The sequence below is a fragment of the Trachemys scripta genome, chromosome 8 (genome assembly GCF_013100865.1).
Source record: "Trachemys scripta elegans isolate TJP31775 chromosome 8, CAS_Tse_1.0, whole genome shotgun sequence".
In the NCBI taxonomy this organism is placed as follows: Eukaryota; Metazoa; Chordata; order Testudines; family Emydidae; genus Trachemys; species Trachemys scripta.
In genome coordinates, this window is record NC_048305.1 from 80160281 (window position 1) to 80175860 (window position 15580).

The window sequence follows — 15580 nt, forward strand, 5'->3', positions numbered from 1 at the left end:
TAGGTGATGGGCAACACTTGCATTTAAGAAATTGTTAATCATGACTGATTAGTGCAAATATGGTCCCCTTGCTTAAATCCATTCATGAGTTGTATAAATATAAACCACCTACTTTTACCATTGGTCATAACCGCACTCGCACAAGATGGGTTAAGGTTCCAGAACTCTGAAACCACTGCAGTTCGGGAGCTCCCATTTTATGAGAATTAACAAAGACTTACAATTGAATCACATTCTGAGAAGAAACATATTTACTAATTTTACATGGAATGACTCTAAAGTGAAGGATTCAAGGTTTTACCATATGTTTACTCAATCTTAATTTGATATCATGAAACTTGTCCATAATAATTTCTACTGAAGATTGCTAATGTACAACTAAACTCACTTTCCAACTGCTTTCCTAGAAATATATTTATGTTGTGCATAAAATGTACTCATTGATTCTTGCCTATCTATATTCTTGAACCCAGGCTTTGCATTGAGTAATGTGCTTAGCTTACAGTTCTGAGACACATTTTAACCTCTGTGTTTTGAAAAATGTGTTGGGACTGTCTAATTAGAATGACTGCATGCTGCTCCAAAAGCCAAGAAGAAAGGTAATCTATCTTTATGGGCATATTATGCTAAAGATTTGGCTAAAAATATAGAGAAAATGTTGTCAAAACCTCCAAGCACAGCCCTACAAAAAAATTCTACATGGTACACCATAAAGGAAGGCACAGGATTGACAAATGCAAGTATACAGATCAATTTTCTTACACACAGAAAATCACTACTGATCCATACCATTGTAAATTTAAAATAACTGTTGCCCACTGGCACTGTCTGTGGTCCTGATCCCACAAAGGGATCCTGTCGCTGCTCTAACTTGAGCCAGAAGCTTGAAGCCCCTGGATGAAAGAGAGAATGTTTTCCAACACAAACAAAGCAGACAGTAATTCTAAAAATTAATTGGAGGGCAAGATGAACCATTGAATATTTAGTACAGTCACATTCCCTTACCTCACCACTTCCTTATTCAGTATTGAAATAAATCCAGATTGGAAATTTTGATTTGTTTCTAGTGAGTAATCAAAACCATAAGTCACATGAATAGAGGAAACACTGAAATATCTGAGATTAATCAGATGACTTATTTTAAGAAAGCAACTTACAAAGCATAATAATGTATAAGACATCCCTGTGTTCCATTCTTTTGCTTGACTTTAAAGCTACTGTGCTGAGAACAAGAGTTCACAAACAAATCTCTTTAAAATAAATTTTAAAAAATCTCTCCAGTTTACTTAATTCTTTCCCCTTTATCCTCTGTACAAGTGAGAGGTCATACAGACAAGTGAGGGGTTGGCAGGAAGATTGTGGGGGTGGGTGGGAATGTGAAATGTAATGGAGTTGAGTGATGGGGATCAAATCTGGAACCCACAGAGGCCGCTTAGGTACCAGCTGGGAGACAGATGGACATACATTTATTACAATATAGTTAGAAAAAAAATCTAATTAGCCTTCTTTTATAATCTCAAAAACAATACATCTGTTCTGACTCAATATTTGTCATTCTCTAGGCACACATTTGTCTGTAGTTAGGACGCTCTTAGGGCCTGATCTTATTCCTACTGAACTCAACAGCAGAACTTCTATAGATGTCACTGGAAACAGAACCAGGCCCCTACCATTTACATCTATGCAAAGTGGATGTAAAATGCTACCATTTTGATTTGGCAACATATTACTCAGAGGTATGTGACTGTACAAAGTGCAATGCAGTGGAGAATCAAGGCCTTAACCTTTATGAGCCTCCGTGGGTAGCTGACATGAATCAAAGTCTCTAAAATATTATAACATTCACTTTGGTATTATGCTAGGGTCTCCTGTTGGTCCTAGCGTATAAGCTAAAGCAAACATTTTCAGGACTTGTCTCTACTTTGGACATCTCCATATTTGGTTTCCTAAGTTTAGGAAAATAACAGCAGAATGTACAAAACATCTATACAAAGAATAGTTATTGAAAACATAATATAATATACAAACCCCAGTATTAAATAAACCAGATATTTTATCTGTGGGCTGTTTATGTCCACAGATACATGTAATTTACTATCTAAAATCTTTCAGAAACTATGAGGAGTCCATTTTCAGCACGAATTGTCAGAACAAGATCATATATTAACTGGTAATGTCCAAGCAGACATCATCTGACAACTTTGTGTTTGATATTTTACAGATTAATTGGCATCATGGAACCGATGTGCAGTCCTGAACCTTAGACTCTCAGAAGAAAAATGAAGATCAGAATGTTCTCTGAATTGTTTAATGGACCAAAAAAATTAGAGTTATGAAACAAATCCACAAAGTTGCTGGGTGCCACAGAAAGAAAAAGGTGATTAGTTATGAGCAATGCAAGGGATCCTGTCTAAACTGAGAAGGAAGAATGATTAATTAGTGGCCTAATTGAACCACTTAAGGTCATGTTTGTGTATATTACTAATTTAAAACTGATTTATTACAATTTAAAAAAACAGAATCATCAAATATACTTCTACAGAACAAAACAGTACCAGCAAAGTATCAAAAACATACTTTGTTATTTTGTTGTCTGTGTCACCAGATCTAAATTAAAGGAACACTGGCAACTTAAAAAGCACACTTCTGTCTGGGGGGGAGAGAAAGCTACATTTGTTAACAGTAACAGCTAAGAATGATCAGATCTGTACAGAAGCCCTTGTGTTGTTTATTTTGATTAACGTGATGTAACCTGCCTTACACAGTTTTTGATATGTCTCCAAATATATGAACTGACAATGTATAACTGCATTACAGAAGTTGTTTGGAATGAAACTAGAATTTTTGGCAATTGAGGCCCTGATCCAAGCAAGCATCTGAGCATGTGAGTAGTTCCACAGCAGTCAAACATATGCTTAAATGCTTTCCTGAATCAGGGCCTCACTAGGTGCTCGATGGGCTTTGCCACCTGAGAGGACATAGGGAGGTAGTTAGAGACTGAGGAACGTGAGTTAGATGTTTCTGCTAAAATTATCAGCAATGTAAAAATGTTGACATTTAAAATGTCATATTTAGGTCTCAGTCATCTCACTGGGAAGCGGGATCAGTGTACACATCTCTGAGATATGGTTTCTGGGTGTCTATAGTCTCAGGAAGACTGCAATGCATTAGCTTACATCTGATTAACATTTTCAAGCTTTTCTTTGCAACCACCAGGACTAGAAACATAATATTTTTAAAATAAAATCTTAGATTCTAGAGCACAATCCTGCAGCACAGTGTGGATTCCAAGGTAAATTCCAGAGAATACAAGGAATCCTGACTACAGGTTTCAGCATGCCATGCTCCGTTTTGATCAGATTTTCAGCCATCTTGTAGGTACTGTCTTTGCTAAGACTACAGACCATGGCATGCAATACTCCATTTTATTCTGAGCAGAGATGCTCATGGAAATCTACAGGTCCCTGCATGTTCATCTTGAGAAGTGTGGACAGTGCATTTGTGCCTTAAGTGGAGTCTGCAATGCACACAGGCCATCTCCCTGCCTACACTGCAATTTTTCAAAAAGAAAATGAGGGTGATCTGTACAACAGGCCTATGTTATAAATTCTGTAGTGTCCAAGTGGAGGCTAGGTCTGGGTCCCAAGGTCAGGACCATTTTCACATTGTGGTGGTTGTTGCTAGAAACCACCAAAATGAGATTAAATCACAGGTTCAAAATATCGCCCAAAGCAAGCTTCCTAATACCACCTTTTCCTTTCTCCTCTTTATCCTGATGTTTCTTTTCCACCCCCTTTTAACAGTGTTTATGTTTTTCCTTAGGCCATATTTTGTCATTCATTTTAGATGCTAATTAAAATCTCTCTCTCCCCATCTCTCTCAAAGATGTTTTCTTTGCTGATTTGGCCTTTTTTCCTCTGTCTCCTTTTTGGCTTCACTGCTTTCTCTTGCCATCCCAATCACTCCTCACCATTTCTAAGCCCCTTGCTCCCCTACCCCTCCCCTTTCTCCCACGCCCTGCTGGGGCTGCGTGCTGCATACCGGGGTGGTGAGTGTTTTGGTGGGCGAGCGGCTGAGAGTGGGGTGTCTCTCACTGAGTGGGGATGGGGGTCACCCTGCCCCTGTGATTACCCCTCTGTGCTCCCAGATGATCACCCTGAGCTCGGCTGCTACCTCCACGCCCAGAACCCCCGTCTGCCCCCGGCCCCCGTTACCTGCCTGCAGGATCAGGGGTCCGCTCTGGGGTCTGTGCTCCACGCTGCAGGCGTCGTTAGGATGCTTCAGTTGCTAGGGCCGAGAGACAAGCGGGACTGACAATACTATCAGGCAATACGCGCCTTCGAGTTCAACCCGCCCCCTGCCAGGGGAGCCCCGATTGGCTGAGAGAGACGAGTTCTGTTCTAAAAGCGATACCGAGAATACTACAATTCCCAGCATGCTATGCGCTGCCATTCTCGTAGCCACTGGTGTGAGACAGCGAGCAGTGCATGCTGGGGATTGCGGTCTCTTCACTGGGGAGGATGAAGAAAGAGTCTGTTCTGGGCGCATTGTGGGCTCCTCTGGCTATTCAGTGCAGCAAAGGAGAGGCCTGCGTGGGGTATAGGCACCTGGCTGCGAGGAGAAGGATGGTTATCAGATCCCTGCAATCTGTGTTTAAGGTGAAGACAGGGAGAACGGACCTGCTGCCCCAAAGCTTATCCATAGAGAGGGAGACACTTCACACACACCCCAAAAAACCTTAACCACAAGCTGCCGCTGGAAGACCTTGGCTTTTGTGCTAGCTCTTCCGACATAGCCTCTACAACTGTGTCAAGATTCCCCCTCGGTTGCTAAAGCTGCCACTCTCCCCCCAAAGCAGCTCATGTCCCAGTTCCACCCCCCCCCTTCCAGGCCCCGAAATTGAAAGTCTCCCGTGTTTGGGGGTTCTCCTTGATTTGGGGTCATTTTAAGGCTGTTGTGAGTCTCTCTAGATAGGGATGGGAATTTAGCTGCTTTGGTGAGATAGTTTGTTTTGGTTTTGTTTGTAAATCTCCCTCCTTCAGTGCTGGTCTTACATATTTTTAGGAGAAGCATGAGAATAATTTAGATTGAGTTACTTGATTGTAAGCTTTTTGGGGCTAAGGTTCATCTTTTTGTTCTGTGTACAGCATCTAGCTCAATGGGGCCCTTGATTGAGCCTTCTAGATGTTACTGCAATACAATAATAATGACCACCTAGGGGACAGGAGTGCCATTTTCTTCTGTTCCTTTCCACACAACCAGGAGGGTCCTAATCTCTCTTAAGTCTGCTGATACTGCCTCTGACTTTCCCAGTTGTCCCCCCGTAATTATAAAGGAAAAGTTTTCTTGCCACTACGGAGTCTGCCGCAGGTTGGGTAAGGGGGGTAGCAGGTAGATCAGTACTATTCCCACGTTCTTAGGGTAGTTTCTCTCTTTCTTGAAACTACCCTCACCGTAGGCAGCTGTACCAAAGTGATCTTTTGTATCCTAGTTCGGGAGTGACTGATCCTCGGGAAAGAGGCTTATTGTCTCTTTGAAGTCTAGCTAATAACTTTAATAGGTTAATTAGATTTGATGTTTATGATGAGTGCCTGTGCAGAGCTATAGTCAATAGAAGTCATTCAGCATAGCTCAACCCTCCCCCACCCCACGCAGACTGCTCTTCGTAATTATGATTTTGTTACTGGAGGATGAAGATTTTATTAAAAGATCCAGATGAAACTAATTACAGCATAGTGTATTCTTTCTTCCAAACCAGGAACACGAGGGAGGGGGGAGAAATCCAGTCACACACAGAACTAGTATTACAGTACATACATAATATTCCAAAACATCTTGTGTAACGGTCTGTCTGTGACATTACATTCCAAGAAACTATATATATATATATATATATATACATACACATATACACACACACATATACGGTTTCTTGGAATATATATATATAAAAAGTTCAGCGCTTCTTATAAGATTTTTCTTCCAACAATTTCAAAGCACTTTACAAACATTAGAAAATAATCCTCACCATACCTCTGTGAGATAGACCAGGATTATTAGTCCCATTTTCAGATGAGGAAACTAGAACACAGAGAGGGCAAGTGACTTATCCAAAGTCAAACAGGAAGTTAGTGGCAACATCAACGAAACAACCCACATATCCTGTGTTTTAACCCCTTCTACTACAGCATGAAAAATGATATAATTACTATAGTAAACATTATTCTTTGTGCAAAGCATATTTAAGGTAACACTTCAGTTCAGATTTGGCCCCAAATTTAAGTTGTATACAAACAAGCTAAATCAATAGAAACATTCAATTTTATTGAATAATATCCAATTCCAATGCAAATTTTATACAAATAAACATTTCCCTGCAGTGTTTGCACCCCCACACATTAGCTTACTGAGACTCTGAAAAGGAAACGGATGATAAACAAAAATGACAATGACTTCACTCATTCTGAGTGTCTAGGCTGAACGACATGCAAAAAGTAAACATTATAATAGTGACGAGTAAAACAGGTGTTTATTTAGAATCTTCCCTGTTGATTACCTACATGCTATTGGTAACGCTAAAGTATAAGTACCGATATAGGTTTGTTTTCAGCGTATGATTTTTATGTCTGCATAGCGTTTTTGGACCAGAGAAAGAAGGATTAAAATAGGCTCCTACTCTTCTAAAGTGACAGATAAGGAAGAGGACTGTAAGTGCTGCAGCAACTTGATCTGTGGCTCGGATCATCACACAGTAGTTTTTAGGACTATTGTTTGCAGGTTGGGGGATCTGGTATGATGTAGATGAAGAGAGGGAAAATACCGAAGCGAGGAGGACTCGGACCTCAATGAAATTCAGTCTGCCAGTGGGAGGAGGCTGCTGGAGGAGCTGAGCGGCAGTCACGTGCCGCTAGTGCTGCTGCAGTATCAGTTAATCCGTGAGATGAGGTTCTGGGCTCTGCTGCTGTTAGACGCCAACGCTTCCTCGCTTCACTTGTCTCCTTCGGCCACAGGCCAGGAAAGGTGCGTATGCGGCTATGAAACCAACTCCCCACTGACGCCTTCTCACCAGAGCAATTTGCACCTTCCCAGCTGGCTGCTGTAGGTACGTGGGTTGACGCGCACGGGCTATTGGCATCAGGTGTCCTTGCACTTTGCAGAGATGCTAACAAGATCGCCCTGTGTAGTTTGCCGAGGGGCAGGTTATATAAATAATGTGTCAGGGCTACTGTTAAATAAGTAAATATATCAGTTTCTGTAGGTGGTGCTGCCCTGGGGAAAATAGCTAAGCGGCCATGGAGGAGAAAGGCACAGGAGCAGACTGCGAAATGCAGTTTTTCTATTGTTATCCTCCAAAAGGTCAGTTTGTGCGCAGTCCCCCTTTGACATCTCACTTCCCAGGAGGTTGGGGAAAACTCTGCAGTGAAAGGCTCTGTGAAGCTACCTTTAGGGTGTAGAGATGGGGAACAATTTCCTTCCTTCATTTATCCATGACATTGTATAGTCTCTTTAGAGTGCCAGGCTGCCACATTTTGAGTGAAGCTTTGGGAAACATGAGTTGTTAACTTTTGAAATGTTTAACTATTTTAAACATTGATACCAAAGTGAGTGATTCCTTAAAATTACCTGCAAATAGATCAGACTTGATATGCTTCCTTTTTTTTGCTTTAAGGAAAGGTTTTAGCTAACTAAGTAAAGCTGTTTCTATGGTAATAGTGTTGGTGCTGTTGAAACTGTGCCTAAAAACCCTACAATATTTCCTAAATGTTACTTTCCTTACAACTGTTCATGGCTATAACGTTTTTTTAACCTGTGGGTTTTTATAGTGTGTTGGCACTTTCAGTCATCTATTGTAAGGCTACCTTGTTGGTGACTTGGAATAAAAATACTTGGCAGAGATCATCCTAGATGATAGGCCTATGGACTTTGCTCTTAAAAGTTTTCAAGTACAAAGAATGAAAAAGTTTGTTACTATTTAAATACCCTAATACTTCATTAAAAAGAAACTGAAGTTGAGTTAACCCTATACAGAGAGATCCAAAGCTATGTCAGAGTTTTAATTCTAATTGCTTCTTGTGTCTCTGGGCATTGTAGTACTGATTAGCTAGTCCTGCTCTCTCTACCAATGTATCATTCTCATTGAAGTCAATGGCACTATGTGTGGAATACTTGATTTTTCAGACCTTATGTAAGATCTGCCCCCTGCTTGAAGACCCATGTAGCATTATCAAGAGAATTTCAGGCCCCAGTATGTATTCCCCTAACTATTATAGAATCCTTCCCAGGACTTTGGATGTGGTGGTTATGAGATGGAAGCCTGCAACATGTTCTTAAAACATCAACAATAAAATGACCTGTATTGCTGGAAGCAGACCTGTAACGTGTGTGTGTGTGTGTGTGTGTGTGTGTTGAGAACTATTCCCACTCTGAGTCCTCATGGAGCCTTGAATATAACCAAGGGTGAATAAAAATTACTCTTCTAGCCATGCTTCCTCCCCCCACCCGCTATAATTGGTTTATGACCTCCAAAATCATAAGTGGAGTTCTTAAAGTAACTTCCTTTACTACCTATGATAGTGTGGGAGATGGAGAGACTCTGGCAGTGCTTGTTTATGAAGGTATGATTGTTTGATCTAAAATGTGTGTGGTGTCAATGCAATAAGCTTGTTGAGTGTCGGTACCACTGCTGGTTTGCCTGCAAGTTAATAGAGTGAAAAATATTTGTTAGTAATTGAGTATGGCCTACTCTGTTCTAAAAATGTCTGTGGGGGAGAGGAGATATATATATTTTAATTGGCCACAGAAACCGAAAATCCTGTATGACAAGGAGGACATACTGCCTTTAAGCCAAGACGAGTAAGATTTAAGAAATGTCAAATCCGAAGAAGTGGGCTGTAGTCCGCGAAAGCTTATGCTCTAATAAATTTGTTAGCCTCTAAGGTGCCACAAGTACTCCTGTTCTTTTTGCGGATACAGACTAACACGGCTGCTACTCTGAAAACAAATTTTGTTAAAGGACATTGGAATCCATCATGTACACTAAAACCTGCAGCAATAAGAGTCCTCAAAACGGGAAATTATAATGAGCAGTTTTAAATATACCTTTATTGTCGGTCCTAGTAATAATTTTCAACATTAAGAAACTATGATTTTCAGGCCTCTTTAAGTACTCTCATGCTCTCTGGAGAATTAATACCATGCAGACCCTTGTATACAGCTGAGTACAATGACTTCGTGCAACAACTGAAGGAGAAATGAATTTTTAATGACTTACAGTTGGATATTGGATATAAATTGTGAATGAAGGAGAATTTTCTAGCACATGTAGCTTTAAAACTTTATTTGTCTATTTAAAATGTCTTTCCAGTATATTCAAAACTCAGATAAGAACAGGGGAAGCAAATCTAATTTCACAATTTAATGGAAACAAAATTCTGTCCTTTTGTTGACCTATTTAGAACAAAAATGTTTTTGAGTGTAGCCTTACAAGCTCTTCACTTTGACTCCAAAATACCACAGTAAGAAGCTCTTGTGCTGAAGAATGTAATAAAGAATTTAATCTGTTCAATTCTTCTCTTCTCTCTAACATTTGCTTGATGCTCTTTACCATCTTTGGCTGCAGTCTTAGCAAGCTTAACAGAAAAAAGTCCTGTCACTGCATTTATGCTAGGTCCTATTATAGTACTGTCCACTCCAACCATTCAGAAATCATGAGTCAGGCCCTGCAAAATCATGAGATTAAAAACCTCACTAACCCCTCCGCAACTTTGGGTCCTCCTTATTTGCTTTCTTTTTGATGAGCCATTAATATGCACATAATCAATGCTCTCAAGATTTTCTCTGCAACCATAAAGGCTAGGCACTCTTTTTTAAGAACAAACAACTCTTTTTAAAAATGTAATCTGATTAAGGATCTGGGGCTCTAGAACACTAAATGTCAGACTCAAGATAAAACCATGAAAGTTGAAAATACAGTAGCAGTATCTTACTTTTGGACCAGTTGCTGCCTCTAAGTTATCTGTATTGTGTGAAAAGGAGAATTGACATTTGAAAATGCTATAGGTCATTTAAACTTGAAAGAATTAGTCCTGGCCTTTGGCCTGGTTCTACTTTTTAGACAGCAGGCTTGGAGATGTAGGGGTAGATAACAAGTACCCTTAAAAGCTGATGACATACTACAAATGTCCTGATTGATTTTCCCTCTGTGTCTAAAACTTATCTCATATTTGTGGTTTTGGTGAGGGAAGAATAGAGCTTTTTGGCAATCAATTCAGTAATCCAAAGGGACAAAAATGTCACTTGTAAATCATGGTCCTAATATTTTAATCTCCAAATTCAATGGCTTCTCAAAACTTTGTTAATTGAGCCTAGGTATTGCTGTAGTTCTAAAGAATACATACGATATATGTCTTGCTATTTGTGCAATGTAGAGTGCAAATATCTTTAACCTGCTTGTAATCAGTAGACTAAAATCTTAAGTATTGTGTGTAATAAAAGTGATCTGCTGTTTACTGTATTTTTCCAATTGACTTACACAATGGCTTTTTTCTTCCAGAAATGGAAAATGCTGAAGTGGTTGTAAGCAGCTGCAGTTCTCCTGATGATGATGATCTTTACAGCTACAAACGACACCCATCTGTTTCACGAGAGCTGCTTTTGGAAGACCAACTTAGAAGGAAACTTAAATTTTTTTTCATGAACCCCTGTGAGAAATTTTGGGCCCGGGGCAGAAAACCTTGGAAACTTGGGATTCAACTTCTAAAAATAGTGATGGTTACCATCCAGGTGAGTTACTTCGGGAGCTGGGGCTTTTTTTTCACTCTATGGATACAAGATAGGAGGAAGGCAACTGATAAATATTCTACTTGCTGTGGCACAACATAACAGTATCAACTCAGGCTTCTCTTGATAAGCAACTTTGGAAGCCTTGGCAATATGGTAGACGTTGCGTGGTATGTTCACTGTGAATTTTGAATGAGGTATGCAAACGTACATACAAACACACATTTAGGTAGAATTTAAGTACTCTCTCAATCTTTTCCTTCTCATCCAGCTTTAAAGTTTAGTTTGCTAGACCAAACATTTGTTGTTTGACTAAAATGTCATTATCTGACTCTCTCCTTTTGTTGTGGAGAAGTCTTATGCGCTAATTCCTCCCCTATCTTAGTCTTCAACCAAAGATCTTCCATAATTTCTGCTTATAGAGTGCAGAACCTAGTGACTTTCTGCTGTGAAAGCAAGAGTGTGGAGGACAATGGTCCCACAGGCTGCAAGAGTGAATTCCAGGAATCTTGGTTTCCTTGATGAAAACCTGGTGGGCTCTGTGTGCATATATGCTCTACTTTGTATTTTTTTAATATTACTTTTACTGCTATGTGTTACACAGATTGTCTTCCTCTTGTAGTAGCTAGAAATTGGGCATGGGAGGACCCAAATTGGAAGTAAACTAATGTTGAGCCACTGTTTCCAGGGGAAACATGCCCATACATGATAAAGAGTTCAAGTTATTCATCTTCTCACTAGTGTGTTTACATGTGTAGCCCTAGGGTGATCAATTGAGATGATGCACTCTTAAATGCCAGAATTACTGGTAATCTAGTTATCCTCATGTAGAAATTTCTTCCAGGGAACATCAGGGCTGCAAAATCCTCCTTTAGCCCAGTGACTGTCCGTTTTATTTCCTGGAAGTCTCTTCTCTATTAATTGGCAGTAAAACCACTAAAGGGAATTCTGGGCTCCTGTTAAGTCTATATAAAACTCTTCTACAAGTCTCTCTCCTTCCCCAGGGTAATACTTGTCAACAGGATCTTGTGCTAGCTAATCAAAACCTTTTAATGAACAGTTAATTCACTTCTAATATCTCTTTAAAAGCTGCTTTGGGTAATTGCAGAATGCTGTGCTAATGCCGCTTTTATCTGAGTGCAAGAGGTTAGACAACTACATTTCCTCTTCTACATCATCCCAGGGTGATGACTTTTTTTTTTTCTTCCCTTGAAAGAAAGCTCAATTTGGTTATACCTTGTAGCTGATTCTGAGTTGAGTCGCTCTGGTATTTCATGCTTTCCAAAATAACCTCAGACTATGACTGTCAAAACATGTGTAGTGACTCATTTGTAGCTTGGATAGGAGACGGGATGGCCCTTTTCTCCCACCCCCTTTATTTAATAAAAAAAAAAGGGCTGTTAGACCGGCCTCTATCTGGATGGGAAATGACTTTTTCCAAACACAGGAGGCGGTTGTACCTACACTGAAGGAATGATCTTCTAGGCTATGCATTCTTTAGAGAGGAGTTTAAATTTCCAACATGTCTTCCGCCCCCCATCCCCCCAAAATAAACAAACAAACAAAAAACAGCTGGCAGTGTGAGCTCCATTTCTAGTAATAGTCTAATCCAGCCATGGCTGTCCAGAGGAGGTTTCTGTGCAGAAGAGGGAGGGTAGCTTTACTGTAAGCCTTTGCAGTTCCAAAGGAAAATTGGCTTTTAAACATTTTTCTTTTTTTCTCCCCCCGCCCCCAGTTAGTAGTTTTTGGGTTAAGCAATCAAATGGTGGTTGCCTTCAAGGAGGAGAACACTGTGGCATTCAAGCACCTCTTCTTGAAAGGATATACAGAGAGAATGGATGATACCTATGCTGTATACACACAAACAGATGTCTATGACCAGATCTTCTTTGCAATAAACCAGGTAAAAGTTTCCATTGCAATATGTCTAATACATAAAAAGGTGTAGGAAAGAACCTGTAAATGTAACTTAAATCAAGTAATCTCACAAAACTGCAAAATATCTAAAGCTGGTGTCTCAGAAAAAGTGAGACTGAAATAAAACTGGTCTCTTTAGAAAGAAATTGAGCTAAAAGCTGGAAGAATTTCCCGTTTCCCAACTTCTTTGGGAGTGTTGGAAAGGGAGAATTGACAGGAGAGAACGCTGACATTTTCTAAATTAAGAGGGCAGAGTATCAGTGAACAGAGACTTGTACTCTTAACTGTGGAGTCATTAACATAACTTAAGTATCTAGTAATTTTACAAAGTCAAATAGTAGTAGACTTTTTTAAATAGTCTGTCATGTCTCTGCGTTATTGCCAAATCTTGAGCTCTTTATGAACAATGATATAGGATTGGTCAGATTGATATTCTACGAATGTAAAGTCATAAGTGGAGTGTGCCACTTTAGAATTGTATGGTAGATTATGTCCTATATAGTAGTAATACTACTGTCCTTCGTTGTAAATTCAACTAAATCCATTAGTCTATAGCTGGTGTTAAGATGACCTGGTCTCCCAGCTGACTCTTTCTTCAAGTTAGGGAATGATTTCATGCTGAAGTTGAATTAAAATGGGTATGAAGGAGGAGACTTCCTCAATTTAAAACTAGTATCTCCTCACTATTTAAGGAGACAAAAGTTGAATTTCATGACTAGTCTCTGGCTTGCTGGGCAAAGTATGAGTACTGGGGGAAGTGGTAAACTCAGTCTGGGGGAAAGGAGTTTGTCATTCAGCTGCAGCCCATCTGGATGAATGTTGTCTCATTCTTTAGGGAGTCTTATCCAGCCATCTACAAAGCAAACATGTGGGGATATATCTAGGAGAGAATCTGAATTTTGGTAGCAGGTCTCTAAGATTTTTGGGGATGAATAAAAGATGATGGGGAGGGATTCAAATCATTCTTCCTCTGTGGAGACTAGAGGAAAAGCAATTGGTTTTTGTTTTTTAATTGGAGTAGTGAGCTGGGGAAGAGAGCGGCTATGTTCTCCAATCACTGGAGATAACTCTGTGGCTCTACTTCTTACTGGCTGAGAGCCTCCACTTGTTTTTCCAATACAAGCAAATAGACCTATCGCTTCTCTAACAGAGTTGATAACTTACATTTGACTATAGTGCTTTTTCATCATATTTAAATGCTACAAGGAATGCTTGTCACTAAACAATTTCTTTTGGTACAGTTGCCCTTTGGGACAACTAGATAGAATGGTCCACACTTTGAAACAGGAGGTTCCCCTTATCACATTCAAATATGTTTGCATTTTGGCACCCAGAAGTGAATTATGGGCCCCGATACATGTACCCGTCTCTCTAAATACCTCACCTTGGTGGTGCTAAATGGGGATATAGCAACACAAATACTCTGAATTGCACCTGCAATTCATTTTAAAGGTGAAAATTATGCCTGTAAAACACTCAGGCTGGGTCTCTCACCATCTCAAAAGTGAACTACCCCAAAGGGGGAGTGGGGGAAGAAAACGGGGTATTGGTCAGTGTCTGTATGCTCTGAAGTTTCAGTGTCGTGGATTTAATTTATATTTGACCATGCTCTCCAAAAGCAAATATTACAGTAAATATCTTTTTTTGCCTTGGTCTTCTAGTTCTTAATTATGTAGTAATACGTACCTCACCCCAATTCTGTTTATCCCTGTGATATATAGATATCCCTGATATCTGTAACTTACCTGGGCCAGCCATTTCTGTAGGTCTAAAGAACAATACATAATCCAGTTCCTACACTGGATGATCAAACATGATCAGGCTTTTCAATATGAACCAATATTAAAGCTTCCTGAGAGCTTGATGTTTTAGAGGCTTATGGCTAAAAGTGTAGAATACATGGCAGTGACAGGAGGCGGATCAGGATTACCCAGTGCAAGGTTTTTCTGTGTCCACACTAAGGCTAGATTCACAAAGACACTTGGGTGTGGTGGTGCTCTGCATCACCATGCTTATCTTTTAGATTCTTAGAAAAATCACTGGGATTCATAAAGCCTGGGTTAGGCACCTGGGGTCCCTATGCAATGAATGGAGGGTGATAGGTGTCTCAGAATGGGATTCACAAAAAGCCAGTGTGCCAGGAGGCTCCTTGCCTAAAATAGCCAATGAGAGGTGCCAAGCTGAGGAGTGCGCTGAGCCCTGCCCCTCTCTTGGCAATAGGTGCCAAAATCTGGGCTGCAGGGAGATGCCTCCATCTGCTTGGGATTTTCAGCTGCAAACCATCTCTTGGTGTTAGGTGCCTGTGCTGTTTTGGCAAAGGGGTGGGGGCTAGTAGAGGAGAAGGAACAGGACCAGCTGCCTCCGCTTTTAGTCCAGTGATTAGGGTACTCATCCGAGATGTGGGAGACTTAGTTAAAGCCCCCACTCCACCTAAAGGCGGGAGAGGATTTGAGCAGGGATGTGTCACCTCAGGTGACTGCTCTAACCGCTGAACTATGGATATTCTGATGTGGGACTTTTCCACTCTGGATAAACTAAAAAGTCAGTGGAGCAGGAGAATTAGATCCAGGTCTCCCACTTCTTAGGTGAGTGCTCTGACCACCAGGCTGCACAGTCATATATATTCTCTCTCTCTTCTCCCCCCCCCCCACCCCTGCTTCCTTCCTTCTCCTCCCACCAATGATTCTGTCATTTATGTATCCAAACCAGTGGTCTCCAAACTTTTTCAGCACAAGATCACTTTTTGAATTTAAGTGCAACCCAGGATCTGCCTCCAAAGAAAACACAGAAATAACAACAGAGGGTCCTGTGGCACCTTTGAGACTAACAGAAGTATAGGGAGCATAAGCTTTCGTGGGTAAGAACCTCACTTCTTGCATCTGAA

General features: G+C 40.4%; 2 protein-coding genes across 3 annotated transcripts in view; one reads left to right on the forward strand and one right to left on the reverse strand.

Annotated features, from left to right (window-relative positions):
• Positions 1 to 4809, reverse strand: part of DNAI3 (dynein axonemal intermediate chain 3) — a 57261-nt gene extending 52452 nt beyond the window's left edge. The window contains exon 1 of the mRNA XM_034780086.1: positions 4215 to 4809. The gene's annotated coding sequence lies outside the window, so the exon portion shown is untranslated. The remainder of the gene's footprint in view (positions 1 to 4214) is intronic.
• Positions 4810 to 6733: 1924 nt separating this feature from the next.
• Positions 6734 to 15580, forward strand: part of MCOLN3 (mucolipin 3) — a 24398-nt gene continuing 15551 nt past the window's right edge. Inside the window, exons 1-3 of one of the 2 annotated variants that reach the window (XM_034779016.1) lie at positions 6734 to 7102; positions 10553 to 10782; positions 12515 to 12682. In XM_034779016.1, coding sequence (XP_034634907.1) covers positions 10555 to 10782; positions 12515 to 12682 — 396 coding nt within the window. In that variant the 5' untranslated portion in view covers positions 6734 to 7102; positions 10553 to 10554. The remainder of the gene's footprint in view (positions 7103 to 10552; positions 10783 to 12514; positions 12683 to 15580) is intronic. The other variant, XM_034779018.1, reaches the window with a different exon arrangement.